A 16,558-nucleotide genomic window follows, 5' to 3' on the forward strand; every position below is an offset into this window, starting at 1 on the left:
GTCTTACCTTACCAAAATAAGCCAAGTAGGGTCCACAGACAGACAGACAGACAGACAGACCTCATTAACACCTCATATCTTCTCAAGAATTCTATACATATGGAGGTGGGTGAACAGGAAGACTTGGCCAGCAGATCCCAGGAAACAACTGATCCAGTCTCAATACAAAAACACAGCAAACAAAGCACAGATTGGGGACCTCTGGACCTACCAGTCTCAGCATCAGACACGGGTTGCCAGCAGTGCCTAACTCTCAGCCCTTACCTCAATAAAAGTTTCATGCTCCCCACAAGTTTTAAAGTCCAGAGAAGGCCTTGCCAGGATGCTCCCCCCTCAAGTCCTACACTTACTGATCCCAGATATTCCAGATGTGACCCATTTTCTAGTCTGAAGCTAAGTAGAGCAGGCCTAGGATTCAACTAGCGCTCAGCCTCCTCTCTTCATGGCATTGCCAGCCAGTGGAGGGTCTACAAGAAGAGATGTTCCCTTCCTGTGCAGCCCTGTGTTCAGGAAGCTACGCCCTCAGCACGAAGGAGGAATCACAGCACAGTAAGGTCAGAGGGAGAGTAAGCTTTATTATTTTATAGTCATGCTACTCAAAACCGAAATTATTTCCTACCAACAGTTAAGTATCTGCCCCATTCTTAGCTATTACTAGCCTTGCCTAAACCACCCAGAGCTTCTTCCTAGTAATCTGTTTCTTCTGCCAGGACTTCCGGGCCCGGCCCCCTCACCCTAGTCTTCTGGGGATGGGATCACAAAAGTGCAAACTTAGCGCTTTAAAGTACCCTTTCATTTTGATACAATTTCCTCTCTTCTGGGGGAGAAAAACTACTTCCTAAAAGCCATCTCACTACTTTCTTGCTTGTTTACTACTCCAGATTACACAAGATGTGTAAAAGGCGAGTCCATCAGCAAGAGCCGGGCCATTGTTACAATATAAAGGGCATAAAGGGGGAAGGAAATAGGTTGCTTTCATCTTTAAATAAAACTTATCTCATTCTAATTTAAAAAGTCATTTTTTAATTTAATTATTTTACTATAATAAAAAAGTTGACAAAATTAACTATACTATTAAAATGTAACAATATCTAACCCTAAAATTCAGTGTGTTTGATATGTCATATTTGTTAGTATTTAGGCATTTGTACCAGCCACCTGCCTTTGGAGTTCTGAAGGATAGATATGCCATCAGCTGCTGCCACTAAAGGCACCACCTATGCCCATTCACTATGTTCCCTTTAAAAGGCCCTGCCCACCTCCCATCTTTCTCTCTTGCCCTCTCCCTCTCTCTGTCTCTGTCTCTCTCCTCTCTCCCTCTCAACCTCTCTCCTCTCTCCTGCTGCTCCTGTCTCCGGAGGCTGCTCTCCCCCTCGCCTTTCCCCTTTTTATGATCCTTTCCCCTAATTAAAAAAAAAAAAAACAATAAAAAACACTCCATTTGAATTCTGTCACAAGGCATCTTTGTCTCAAGCACTGCTTTTTAAAAAAAAAAAAATACTTACAATATTAAAAATAAAACATAGCTAGGGTTTTGGTTTTGTTTTTTTTTTTTTCTAGAAATGTGTAGCTTTACATAGTCAGTACTTTGCCTTTCTTATATTAAATCACCAGGGAATAAGATGAACAGCCCCACCTCCCAAAAACAAAAAAACAAAAAAAAAAAAGGAAGAAAGAAAAGGGGAGGGAGGGAGGGGAGGGAGGGAGGGAGGAAGGGAGGAGGGAGGGAGGGTAGGTGGGTGGAAGGGAAGATGACAGCTCTTCTAAAGTCCGGCCAGTGGGAAGGAACTATAGTGTGTGGCTTGAAGGTGCAGTGCTTCAGAGGGGCGGGGCGGGGCGGGGCGGGGTGGTACACACCTGCACATCAGCTGGGGAGGATAAAGCCGGATACTGACTGAACCCATGAGGTGAGGCCAGTGGGCAAGATAGTCAAGAGGAGTGGTAGAACACTTGGCTAGCTTGTGTCCTCGCTTCCATCCTCATCCTCAGGGAGGGAAGGAGGTTAGACCACACATACATAACAAATGCCCTTCGTACTGAAAAACGAGGCAGAAGGAACAGCTTCTCAAAGAGCAGCACCCAAGTAGCCTCAGAAACAGTCAGAATAAAACTGAGAGGGATATTAGAGAGGCAGCTGAATATTGAGGATTTAGGGTGAGTCCCTGATGAATGAATATTCCTGGGTTCCTAAACATACAGGGGGAAGGAGAAGAAAAAAAAAAAAAAAAGCACCCTTTCCAGAAAGGTGCATGCCCCTTTCTCCACAATAAAGAATTAGTGTTGCTATCAAAAGTGTAAGCTCTCAGTTATCAACATATTTACACACTGTGTGACAGTTGTAGATTAGTTGTTCATCATTATCTCATGACTGATATGACTGTCCTGCGGTATGCCGAGTCTTCCTGGCCTTACTTTGGTGTGCATAAGCTCACTGCTCTCCCTCTTCCCCACAGGTACACTGTAACAGTACTTCTGTCCATAAGCAGGGGGTGTAAAGATAGTTTGGTCAAAGCCCAGGAGACTGATGTGTCAACTCCAGAGCCTGAATCTAGATGGCTTCATGGGCAAGTGGTCTGTACAGTCACATATGGCCTGTGCTACAGCGTCATGTGATAGACAGGTTTAAAGCTCTGCTCAATAATGGGTTGGGAGGGCTGCCTAAGATAGGATCTCATGTGACTCAAGCTGTGTCTCAAACTCACTACATAGCTGAGGTTAGGCTTGAAATCCTATCCTCCTGCCTCTACCTCCCAAGTGCTGGGATGATAAACAAGAACAGCCACACTGAGTATAATGAGCCACCATCTTGGGTGATCCACCATCTTGAAAGTCTTCACTGTTTTTATTGTGGGACCCTATGCTTTCATTCTACATCACTCCCACAAAGCACACACTAGCCCTAACTGAAGTTGATGGATGAAGTCTAGAAAGAAAATGTTAATTCCACAATTGTATACCCAGTTGGAAGTGAGGGTCATTTTAAATCTAATCTTCTTAATTGGTGCTCTTCACAAATTGTGTTTTACAGCCTGCAAGGTACTCTGAAAAATAAATCATTTCATTAAAAATTCCCGTGGGCTGCAGAAATGGCTCAGTCAGTGGCATGCCTGCTGTACAAACATAAAGATGCAAATCTGAATACCTAGTGCCCACATAAAGGTATATCCCCATGTCTGTAGCACAGCAGGGGCAGGGGTCATGGCATGATAGGAGGTAGGTGAGAGACGTGGACCTCTGAAGTTCTCTGACCAACTACCCTACACAACAAGTACGCTCCAGATTCAATGGGAGACCCTGTCTCAAAAGACAAGGTAAAGAGCAACTGAGGAAGATACAGATGTCAACCTCTGGCCTGCATATGTACCCCCACATACAGACAAAATGATTCTGCTAACTATACAAACAATTTCCGGGCGGCTAGAGTGCACCTGTACACACAAATGTACAGGTGTGTTTTAAGTTCTACCTCCCTAACTTCTAAGGACACCAAAAGGACACTCACATACTTGTGTGTTTGCATATGTACCATATGTCACAAAGATAACACACTGGGTCTCTCACATACTCTAACAAGCTAGTCTATGAGAACGTGTCTGATAACAGAGGTCTTAACTGGAAAAAGCATTTGTCACCTAAATAAAATATTTTCCTTTAGTTTTTTGAGTGTACACATGAGTGAAGCATGTAAGTTGGGCGGGGGGGGGGGGGGGGGTCATATTTATGTGGAAGTTGCCATACCACAGAGTATAGACAGAGGTCAGAGGAAGACCTTAGGCATCAGGCCCCACCTGGCCTGGCTGAAGACATGGTTTCTGCTTGTTTGTGCTGCATTCACAGGCTAACGGATCCACAGCCTCTGGGGATCCTCTTCTCCCTGCCTTCCCTTGCTGGAAGAACACTGGCATTACAGACACAGCCTACCAAATATGGCTCTACATGGGTTCTGGGGATTCAAACTCAGGGTTCCATAGCAAGAGCTTTACTCATCTTCTCAGCCTAAAAGAATCTTAGTAATAATCTCTAAATCTCATTTTCCAAGATTAGGCTGAAAACACACATTTCACACAGGACAGCAATGGAAGCAAGTGCAGCTGTGAGCACCGACCATTAGGGACGCAATTCCACAGGCCAGTCTGGGAAGGAAAACCAACCATACCTGGCGGTTAAAATCAAAGCCGAGCTGGACTGCTAGGACAGCAGTCTCTTACATAAACGATTCAGAGAAAGGTCAGGAATTTCTTAAGCCTCCATTAGCTAAAGAGAACTTTGTTACACCAAGAGCTGACCACTAGGTGGCAACACATCCCCACTTTCTCCATACCAGACTGGTCATTAAGATAGCAAACAGAAAGAGGCACAACCCAAACATCTTTTCAAACCAAAGGCTTTTATTTCCTTACATTCTGGATGTTGATCTGCAGCTCCATTTTGTAGTGATTGAAGTCTTTGGAGAGTTCATGACCCTGATGATAGAAAGTAAACATTCCCTGGAAAAAGGACAGCATCTAAGACAAAGGAGAAAGGGGGCATTAGTGCACACCAAGAAAATGAAAAATAACAGAAAATAAGAACCATACAGAACACCCAACATCTCCCTGAATGTCATTTCACTGACATAAAGTAGCTTCAAAGAAGTCACGAGAACTTAAATAATTGTAAGAGTATATTACCTATCCATAGGTCTGTACTGACAATGAATAATGTCATTATTCACAATTACCAGCATCATTAAACCATTCTGATGCAATGTTCTCCAAGAAAAATCCAATTCTAAGCCATCTACTCATTAGTCAAGGGAATCCTGAGGGTCACTTAGAACTGGAACCTGAACACTGCAGGCAACATCAACACACAAGAAGGTAGAGTCAGTGAAAGCATGACCCTCTTCCAGGCACTGTAACAGAGGTATTCAAAGGAGTGCCCAGGGACAGGGGAGAGGGCTGTCAGTAACTCAGACCTTAGTTCTCTACCAACTCCCAACTGCCCCCTTCTTGGAAGTTAGTTGCTTCTACCCACCAGTGAGCATATCTCTAAAGTGAGTAAAAGTGATTGGGGAAAATAATTTTAAAATCATGAATTTGTTTTCTTCAGAATGCTGCAAGGTATATAAGCAATAAAAACACCTGATGTCAAAAGGCCAGCCAGGCTGTATCAATATGCATCAGTCACTTGTTTGGTGACATTGACAACTCTGAACTCTCCCTTCCATTTCTCTTCTGGCTACACTGGGGTGGCATGAGTGTCTGACTGAGTTACTGGGTAGAGTGAGAGTGAACAAAGCAGCACTTAGAACAAGGACTGCAACTAACAATGTACACCATAATTATTTCAACATGAAAGGAATATGTTATTTGATTCAGGTTGATTCCTGCTATTCCAACTGATTATTTTTCTAAGTACTACTTGATTATTAGTTTGTTTCTCATCATAAAGATAATGGACCAACTAAAAGTACCTGAACTATAGCTCGATGAAGCAAGGGAAAAACGCAGTCTCTATTAAAATTATCAGATGATTTTTTTTTTTTTGCTAAAACCATTGTATGAAATGCCATCTACAGTTGATTAAGATGTTTACATCCATACCCTATAAATGCATCTTAATATGTAGGTGACTGACTTATTAGAAGACATCTATATAATCACAAAACTGGTATTTCTAAGGGCTGGAGAGATGGCTCAGGGAATACATTCTGTTAAATTCCCAGCACCCATGTTGATTGGAAAGCCACCTACTAACCCAGCTCCAGGGAGAGCAGATACCTCTGGCCTCCACTGACCCCTGCACTCACATGCATAGACCCCCACACAAATACACATACAGAAAATAAAACTAAAATAAATGTGAAAAACTAGTGTTTCTGGTATAAACATAAAGGTTACCCATTAACAAAACTGCTTCAAATGCTGCAACATGACTTAAAATAATAAAATTTGAAACAAGAGCACACTTAAACAGTAAACTTCCTTTAAAGAAACTGAAAACTATTACTTCATGAAGATTAGCACTGTCATTCACATTTGCTGCATCAGTAGAGGATAACAGACTGCCAACTGCAGTGTGAGACCATGTGGAGGAAGTGTCCCCAACTCATGGGGCCGTTATGGACAAGGCTCCCCACTCAGCTAGATGTTTCCCTAGACTTTGACTAGCTGTGTCTACCTGCTCCAAGGTACAGGTCTCGTTCTGTATCTCACATCACTATTCACAGGGATCCACCCAATCCAAGCTACAGGTCTTGCTCTGTCGCTCACAACACTATTCACAGGGATCCACAGCAAATTTGCTCTACTACTCACAGGTTCTACAAACTCAAACTTCTTTCTTTCTTGGATTTCCTGGAGCTTGCACACATATTCAAGACAGAGTTCGTAGAAGTGCTGCCGGGTCTGCTCCACTTGGAGATCTGCCTGTATTAAAACAACCACCGTTAGTCTGACCCCAAGACAGGGAACTATCAAACTCAACACCATAGGTCAATGAACTCCAATCCACGGTGCACTGCTTTCATAAACGTGTATTGGAGACTGTTGGCTCATGTCTCACTCGCTGCTACTCTCCTGCCACAGAAGCATACACAAAAGTCTAACATGATTCTCCCCAGACTCTGAAGAAAAGCTTCATGACCCACACAGACTGAAGATTAAGGATTACACTTCTTCATGGAACTGGGTCACAAGTACCACCAACAACACTCGCATGAGCAAGCTATCTAAGAATAAAGCCTGTCTCCCACTGGAAGACTGGAGAAGCTCCAGCCACCTCCACACTGGATGAGGGGGCAACACTTAAGTCGTGACAGCCAGGGCTTCAGGCCCATGTGGAGGTGACCATGACCCAGATCCCCAGGGCCCAGAGGGTGCCAGCTGGTAGGGAGACTATTCAAACAGCACTACAACTTAGCCTGCCTCACTGGGCAGGGCAAGGGAGCACAGTGCCAGAGAGGGCAGTGGGAAACCTCACCCTGGAAGACACCCTTAGGGGCATCAAGCAATACAATTTTACAACCTGGTTAATTTTTCTTTTTAAGTATCCATCTAGGCCTGTCTCCAAAAGAGATGCACAGATGGGCAAGCGTATGCAAAGAGGATTAGCCTTGAGGGAGGCACACTGAGAGGTCACCTCACATCCCTCCAACAGCTGCAGGAAGGAGGGAGGCAAGGGTGAGGCCAAACTGGAATCCTTGTGCACTAGTGAAGGCAATAAAAATGGCATGCATGCTCACCACAGACAATGGCATGGCAGGTCCAAACACTATAAAAATTAGATGATACACTAGGCAGTGGTGGCGCACGCCTTTAATCCCCACAATTGGGAGGCAGAGGCAGACAGATCTCCAGACTGCTAGTTCCAGAACAGCCAGGACTGTTTTACAGAGAAACACCGTCTCAAGAAACCAAAAAGAAAAGTGAATTTATCATCCACTAAGTGAATTTTGGGGTACAGAGGCAATATCTAAAAGCAATGACTCAAAAAGACATGATACAGCTATGAGTAGTGTTATTCACAACAGCTCAGAGGTAGAAACAACTGAAGTTTCTATGGACAGAGGACAAATGTGCTTTAGGGATACAATGGGATATAATCTGCCTTTTAAAATGAAACAGCTGGAGTGCTAGCTTGGTGGTACAAATGCCTACTGAGCAAACTCAGGGACCCCATAACCTACATAAAATGTCAGGCCATACACACACACCTGTAACACAAGCTTTGGAGGAGGGAATATTGTCATCATAATAGGGCATCCTCAGACTGGACCATAAGGGCTGTGGGGTCAGTAAAGGATGCAGAGATAAACCACTCCAGAGAAGGTTCCAGGAAACGTGTTTCATTGCATGTGAGCAACCACTTATATAGAGGACTGTGACAGTTAACACTTTATGTGGGATTGAACAGTGAGCACCCAGACCTCCAGAATCTCTGTGGAAGAAGCTCATTAGAGGAGACATGGAGAAGGCAGACTCATCCTCAGGCCAGCTGCACACCACCCATGCTACTTCAGAATTCAGGGTTCTGACTTCATGAGCATGCTGGGCCGTGCTTCTTATTTAGAGGCGCAGTGTGCCATGTAGACTGGCCAACAGGTTATGCCTGCAATTTTCTCCTATAGGGGGTGGAGGCAGGAGGATTGCTGGGGTTTACTGGCCTTTGGCCAGGTTCAAGGAAAGAAGGCAGACTGTGTGCTAGGTCAGGTAGGACACCTGATGTCCTCCTGCTCCTTGCACAGGTGTGCACTCACACATACGTGTGCACACATACCACACACGATGAAAAATAACAAAAGGAGACAAATCATACTGGTAACATGAACACCTGTAACCCCAACACTCAGGAAGCTAAGGCAGGACAAGTTAGAGGCTAGCCTGGGCTACACAGCCAGACTGTGGCTTTAAAAAGAAAAGGAAGCAGCTTAGCAGTGATGGCACACAACTCTAGTCCCAGCACTCAGGAGGCAGAGACAGGTAGATCTCTGTGAGTTCAATTCAAAGCTAGCCTGATCTACACAGCAAGTTCCAGACCAACCAGAGCTACACAGAGAAACTGTCTAAAAAGAAAGAGGGAGGGGAAATGTGGGGGGAGGAAGGGAGGCAGGCAGGCAGGCAGGAAGGCAAATTATGACAATGCTATCATGCATGGGTGAACTATTAGGCTGTCATACTAAATGCAATTCATGAGACATAAAAAAACAAACTCCAGTTACATTGCCTAAAGCAGGGTAAAAGCAAGAATGCAGTGATGCTGGAATCCTTGGGTGAGTTACAGCTTCACAGGTAAAGGGTTTCTTTTGGTTCTGGAGACAAGTGGGGAATGGCGACACAGGCAAAGAGAGCATTGAGCCAATGACCCTGGACAGTTTAAGTGGCTAAAAAAAAACTAGAAGATAACCAGTTCACAACAAAATTTCAGAAATTTCTAAAACAAGTCTAATATCTGTCTAGTATTTAATTAAAATGCTTTACATAAAATTTAAATGTAAAGTTACCAAAATAAAAGTTCCCATCTAAAATCATGACTTTATGTACCCAACAGTCAGTTTGATTGTTCACCCTACCTATAGGGTGACCCAGAGCTAAAACCCTGTAATCCTGTTAAGGAATGGTTTCTTCATGTGACCATCACTAGGGATCGTCACATGCAGATGGGACCAACCTTCAGCTGCTCTTGCTGTGGCCTGCCCCTCACATTGCTGGTCATCTTCTGTCACCACCTCTGACATTCTGAACTCCAGGAACTACTGGGCCATGTGCCTTATGATCTGTCTCCACAGTTCAGGTCACAGTCAGCTCACAACATACAACACCACTACCACAATACTCCAGTTGTACTTAGGATACAGAATGAGTCCAGTACCCTACCCGTCTAAAATGTACTCACTAACTTTCTCCTGCATGCTGTGATTTAGATGTAGCTTGCATCTGCCCAGCAAACTAGAGTGTAGTAGAAAGCCTGACTTCCCTCTGATTTGTCATAATTGGGGTGATAGTATCGTCAAAAAATGAGGCCTGCTACGGGGTTACCAGGGCATGGAGGCACTACTCTTGGAATGGATTAATGAAGATATCGTGGAACTGGATGGATTCCCAAGCGACTAGGCTGTTTTAAGGAGTTTGGCACCTCCCTGGTCTCTTACACACACATTGTCACATGATACACAAAGCCATGGTGAAGCCCTTCACCAAAGCCAAGTGGATGCCAATGTCATGGGCTCAGATCTCCAGAACTATCAGCTAAATAAATCTGTTTTGTTTATAAACTATGCATTCATGTGTTTTGTAATAGCAACACAAAATGGAATATAACACGTACACTAGGCAAAAGTTATTAGCTTTTGATAAACAACTGCATTTTATAACCCAATTATAGTTCTACATAAGACAGAAGATGAGTCTCACATAAAATTATTCAGTGTTACTTCTCCAGTGATATTTAAATTGATATAGTACCTCTTGTCTACAGGAGGAAAACAAACATTAAAAAACAAGAAAAATGGAATCTTCTCCCCTGCCCTAGAATTTAGAGACACAGATGGAGGTGAATGGTACCCAGGGTGAGAGCAGCAGCTCCTCGAAGAAGTACAAAGTAGTCAGCACGGTGTGAACACGCTACAAAAAGTGGTCAGCACAGAACACACCACAAGGTTCTGTTCCTTGCTTTAAGACAAGAATTGAGAATGACGCCTCTGCTCAGGGTCATCCCCAGAAACCTTAACTAATCTCTTGAGCTAAAGTCAAGTCACTGAAAAGCAGACACATTAGCAGATCACAAAAGCAATGAACATCCAAAACCAAACCTTCTCCTCTCTAAACACCTCCTCCCTTTTAATGTCTACAAGCTTGCAAGAAAGCTGTTTCAAACAGAGTCTATATGTTTACAAAGACTAAACAGAACAAGATAGAAAACGCGTTCAATTGAAATGGAACTGAAACCATTCATCTTTGAGGCCTCCTCAAATTCATGACTTGCAGTTTAATTATCTTGGGGGTTGGAGACACTGTCAAAGCCATAGCTCACGGTTCACACATCCTGTTTGTGCTTCATACAAACCTCACTGACAGGTAATGTTCTAGGCAGAGGACTGAATTAAAGCAAGATTATAGCCTTCAAAGAGCTTATAGTCATTGAAAGAAGCCATGTAACAATACAGAGTGGAAATAAGAAAACTGAAAGCCAGAGGAAGGAGGTTGTCTTGACAGACAGACGGAAGAAACTTTTCTCACACAGAGCCTGAGAAAGAGTATCTGGGATAGTATCTGAAGGAGGTAGACATGTGGGTCTGGGTTGGAACAAGTGTGTGACTGGTATGTATGTGGCAATGCCAATGCACGAAATTAGTAAAATAAAAACCATATTCTAGGCAGCAGGGAGAATAAACACAAAGAACCCAGCAAGAAACTTCTTGCCTGGAGTGGGCAGTGTATAACACATAGGGTCCTGGGTCCCATGGCTTCTGGATGCCCCATCAGCAGGGCTTTTAAAAGAAAAGGGGCAGGAGAAGGGGCCACATGCTGATGGAGGAGAGGTGGAGTATGGGAGTTGAGGATGCCACCTACCTTAAACACAAGGAACATTTAGGACTAGATGGCTAATTAGAGTGATGTGGAGGTGGAAATTGACTTGAGGGATAAAAATTGCCTTTGGAATAATTGACAGTGGAGATAATGGAGAAGAGGGGTGAAAAGAGCAACAGGCCTAAAGCTCAGCCATTGGCTTCCTACATAGAATGTAACAACACAGGTCAGATGTCTACGCCTCAAGCATTGTAATGAGGATTAAGTGATATGAAAGCTATCTTCTCTTTAAAAAGTATTAAAAGTATTAAAAAGTATTAAAAGGTGTAAGAAACACAAAAGAAAATGTCACTTTTAGATGTCAAACCAACAAGGTCTGCACACACACATACAGTCTGTAAGTAGAGCATACAGCTGGGTTTTATACTATTATCATTTGGATGATAATACATACATAGTAGGACATTATGCCCAGATTCATGTGTGCTCAAAAACAAAGAGAGGGAAGGCATGAGACTTGGTAAGTCACAAGTCTCAACTGCACATCACATTATTGCTAACAAAATCTATGAGCTGGATCTCAAAAGATGGCTGGGTGTTTAAGGGAAGGTACTGAGGCCCTTGATAGCTGAGGGCATATAGGGAGTATATGTGATCCTACATCGTGAGAGTGTGTGTGTGTATGTGGTGTCAGGGATATGTGGTAGTGTCTGGTATCAGGGGTATGTGGTGGGGTGTGTGTGTGTGTGTGTGTGTGTGTGTGTGTGTGTGTGTGTGTGTGTGTGGTGTGTGTGGTGTGTGTGGTGTGTGTGTGTGTGTGTGGTAGTGTGTGTGGTGTCAGGTGTGGTATGTGTGTGAATGTTCACGTGTTCTCAAGGACAAATAACTATTTTTTTTTCTGAAAAAAGGAATACATACAATTCTTACATAAGTTCAGTTCCCAGCACTTCTGCGAGGCAGCTCACAACCAACTGTAACTCCAGCTCCAGAGGACCTGTTACTCTCTTCTGGTCTGTGGGCACGTGCACTCATGTACACATATCCCCACACATAAACATACATGTATTAAAAATTAAAAGAACTCTTAAAGTCAACATTTCATATTGTAAATAACTGAAGTTTCTATTCAAGCCTATGAGGAGGAGAAAAAAAGTCTAGAAAATTTAGAAAGAAATGGAGAAAATGAGGGGTAAGATATAAATTCCTTTCTGCTTACATACTGCTTTCAAAACAATAAAAACCTGTCTATTAACACAAATAGAAGAGATCCACTCTTTCCTACAAGAACCCCGAGCTCTCGGCACTCAGAGAGATTAACCCTGCTATCACATACATAAAACAGTGGATGAGCTCATTCAGTTCACCAGCTCATCAAGACCTGGAAGGCACGAACAGGCCTATCCCTGCAAAGTTGCATGTGGGGTTCTGCTTGGGGGGGGGGGGTTTACTTGTTTTTTATTGTTGCTTCGTTTTTAGTTTTTCCGAGATAGGGTTTCTCTGTGTAGCCCTGGCTGTCCTGGAACTAACTCTGTAGACCAGGATGGCCTCAAACTCATAGAGCTCCACCTGCCTCTGCTTCCTGGGTGCTGAGATTAAAGGCATGCACCACCACACCTGGTGTGTAAGTTCTTTATGACACTGACGAACATTGCTCCTGTGAAAAACTCACAGTCCAAAACTTACTACTATGAATCCATACTTAATCAATACTGGGAAACATATTCACTGTTGCCTCATTTCACAGAACTCTACTCTTAATTCAGTGCAGTATGTTTTTGCCATGTCTGTACAATCTCAGGTAAAAAGTTTTCACAAGTAAAGTAAATTTTTAAAAAGAAAGAGGTGTACTGCAGATATCAAGAGAAATGTGAAAAAGAATACCTCCTGCAAATGTGAGTCTTTCTTCCTGGCAGAGAGAGTCAAGTGTTTATCAATCAGACTGTAATTCTTTTCCGTCTCTTTGTCAAACTTCTTCTTTTCTTCCTACGAATAAAAACCAGACAATGATGATTATACATAACACACATAAGTCACAGGCACAGTCAGATCTATGGGAGCTAAAATCTGAAGTGTTGAAAAAGAAGCAAGGAAGCACGAGAAGTGAAAGCACTGCTGAGACGATGCCTCCTGGCCCTGAACCACACGACTGCCCAGAGGCGGCACGGGGACCATGAAGACACTACTCCCTCTGTCCTCTCCTGAGTCTCTTACCAATCCTTCACTGCTTTCAACTCTTCATACTCAACCCAGTTAAATCATGTTACCTCATTCTTCTCTCACAAAAAAAGAAGCTGAGCTTAAAGAACAGGCTTTCTCAGGACTCTGCTCAGAGATGAAATTTGTGTTAGACTGAGTAAGCTTTGCCATACAGATGTTTACTCATAATAATCCTAGAATCTCAGTGAAGAAAGTCACCAATAGTCTAGTCTGAATAGAATGATGCTCTAGCCAGAACTGCTACTGACTTTCCCAACCTTAAAAGGATTCATATGCCACTTACCACAGCATCAGTGGTCAACAGACCCCAAAACAATACTGACATTTGGTTGGCTCAGCACACACTTCTCAGGCACTGCCTAGAGCTAGAATTTGCCTTGCTTTGGTTGTAAAAGCATTTTGAGAAACAAGTAACCCAGCATCTGAGGGTGAAGATGGCAGAGTAGTCCTTGCTCAGCTCAATATACTCCTAACATACATTTTTAAGCTTCTATCTTTGTGATGTTAAAAATATGTCAATAAAATTCCCCTTTACTCTCTATCATGTCCCAGGCACACCCCCTTCCTTATTTTCTATTTTTTTCTAAATCAAAGACAGTGAACTACCCTAGTCAAATTTTCTAGACTGAGTTTTCTCTTTTAGGGAAAGATGAAATGAAGAATGTGATTTCTGTATCCTGGCATGCATGTCCCCATTGCACAGGACTACAAACTGAATTCTAGGAGCCTGGGACAGCAAAGCCTCTGCTTCACCGTTTAAGACCACAAATCCCCACATTGATGAAGACAAGACTCAGGAATTGGTGTTTCTTCCCAATTCTAATTACCAATCTGAAAAACCTTAAAACAAAAAAATGTCAGGGCTAGAGAGATGGTCCTTTTCCAGAGGGCCCAGGTTTCTTTCCTAGAACCCAAACAGAGGCTCCCAATAGTCTACAGTCTATAATCCAGCCCAGGGCACCCAACGCCCTCTGTTGTCTGTGAACACCACATACCCATGGCACAGGGAGGTACATGGAAGCAAAACACGTGTGTGTGTGTGTGTGTGTGTGTGTGTGTGTGTGTGTGTGTGTGTGTGTGTGTGAGAGAGAGAGAGAGAGAGAGAGAGAGAGAGAGAGAGAGAGAGAGAGAGAGAGAGAGAGTGAGCATGTGTGTGTGTGACAGTGTGTGAGTGTATGTGTGTGAGCAAGAGTGAGTGTATGTGAGAGTAAGAGTGTGTATGTGTCAAAAGAATAAACAATCTTCCAAAATGTCTGCCAATGAGAACCTAAGTTTCCTTCAGGATGATCTGGGAATATTTTGTGCTGACTTATCTGTGGAAAGCCCATGGTCCATGGGTGTGAGAGGGGCAAAGCCAGAGTCAGGCAGCTTTCCCTTGGAGCCTCCAACTTGTCACTTTGGCTGAAACAGAAGGCTTTCTTGTTTTTAGTTTTTGGGTTTTTTTGTTTGTTTTGGGTTTTTTTGTTGGTTTTTCGAGACAAGGTTTCTCTGTGTAACTCTGGAGCCTATCCTGGCACTCACTCTGCCGCTGCCTCCCAAGTGCTGGGATTAAAGGCTTGCACCACTGACACCCAACTCACAACAGCATTTTGTAACAGGAAAAGCAAAAGGCCCAGAGATAGATATTGGGATTCAAGCTGGAGATCAGGTAAGTAAAGCAGCCATCTCACCGCTAGCTCAGGCTGGAAGGGCTGATCCACAGACAAGCTCTTCACCAAGCCTCAAGCTACTGCCTCTCCTCAGCATAGCTGGAGAACGAATGCCTCCTTCTCAATCCTGAAACTGACTTATATACCTCTCATGAGTCCTGGGATTAAATGTGTGAGCAATAATTCTCTTTTTGATTGATTCAATCTTCTGTAGACCTGGGTGGCCTTGGATTCATAGAGATCTATCTCTTAATTCTGAGTCCTAGGATTGAAGGTGTGTACCACCACCTCCTAGTTTCTGGCTGCTGGGATTGAAGGTGTGTATCACCACTGCATGATCTCTATAGCTTGAGGCTGACTTTACTTTCTGAAACCCCAGGCAAGTTTTAATAAATCATAAATAATACATCACCACAGTGGGTATGTGAATTAACGTGTGGGTAAAGTTGGAGACGAAAGAAAACAACAGCACAAAGGCTTTCTTAACAAAGAGTTTTATCTGGGAGCCAGGGTCACACCCACCTGGCAAAGTGCTACAGCTCTGCACAGGTGTTTTCTCCAGAATCTCCACTCAGACAATTATTTCTCCCTGTATTTACTTTGAGTGTGGCTGTGGTGTATTTGTTTCTTTGTGTTCACTTCATTTCTTGTGCTAAAATACACAAATGTTAAGGACTGCAGTCAGGAGCAACCGGTAAGAATGGAGCATACTCTTTGCAATAGTGCACGCAGGTGACAGACACACTACAAACTGGCTGCAACATCCTGGAGTTCAAATTAACTGCAAGAAGTGAGCGTTTTTCTTAAGAAACAGACATTATAAACTCAAGAGAGTTTGCATGAGTCAAGAGTGGCCGGCTGGAAAAAAGGAGTAAAGAAAAATGGGCATTGGCAAGCTAGACAACAACCCTCCAGAGGGGGGCTTGTCTCCACATGAGATACAAGTCTATCTCAACATGTTTTCATAAAACTCACTAAGCCAAGTAAACTTTGTTTACAGATCAAATATGGCTCACAGGAAGTTATCTTATAATCTGTTATAAAATTATACATGTAAAAAAAGTAGAAATATGACAAAATAGTAGTGTGGGATAAAATAAGGCAAATATAAATGTATAAATGGAAGAAGAAATTAATGAACCTAAGACCCACAACTAAAATTAGCAGAACTCTTAAATGTTACTAAGAAATAAAATATAGCCAAGTAGTGGTGGCGCATGCCTTTAATCCCAGCACTCAGAAGGCAGAGGCAGGTGGATCTCTGTGAGTTCGAGGCCAGCCTGGTATACAGAGCAAGTTCCAGACAGCCAGGGCTACACAGAGAAACCCTGTCTCAAGAGAGAGAGAGAGAGAGAGAGAGAGAGAGAGAGAGAGAGAGAGAGAGAGAGAGAGAGAGAAAGGAAATAAAGAAAGATATGCTAAGGTGCCCCGCAGAAAGCACACCATTATAAAATGCATTATTTAACTAGTTGGGTTAGTGTAACTGTTTAACAGGGAAACAGAAACAGAACCCCACCCATGTCAAAATTAATTCCAGATGGGCTGAAAGAGTCATGAGTTAAATATGAAACTGTAATAAATAGACTGTCATCACATCTCAAAATAAAACAAAGACCATCTAGCAAAACAACTAGTAGAAGCCCAGAGAGATCCTCTAGACCTCAAAAAGTGTACAATACACCA

At 43.1% G+C, this 16,558-nt stretch overlaps 1 protein-coding gene across 4 annotated transcripts in view; it reads right to left on the reverse strand.

The window, feature by feature from the left end:
* Positions 1-16,558, reverse strand: part of Arhgap10 (Rho GTPase activating protein 10) — a 272,186-nt gene that overhangs the window by 150,012 nt on the left and 105,616 nt on the right. For all 4 annotated transcript variants that reach the window (XM_027410549.1, XM_027410551.1, XM_027410548.1 and 1 more), the window contains 3 exons: positions 12,891-12,992; positions 6,300-6,410; positions 4,401-4,505 (listed from right to left, as the gene is read on the reverse strand). In XM_027410549.1, the coding sequence (XP_027266350.1) occupies positions 4,401-4,505; positions 6,300-6,410; positions 12,891-12,992 (318 nt within the window). The remainder of the gene's footprint in view (positions 1-4,400; positions 4,506-6,299; positions 6,411-12,890; positions 12,993-16,558) is intronic.

Source organism: Cricetulus griseus, chromosome 3 (assembly GCF_003668045.3).
Source record: "Cricetulus griseus strain 17A/GY chromosome 3, alternate assembly CriGri-PICRH-1.0, whole genome shotgun sequence".
Lineage (NCBI taxonomy): Eukaryota > Metazoa > Chordata > Mammalia > Rodentia > Cricetidae > Cricetulus > Cricetulus griseus.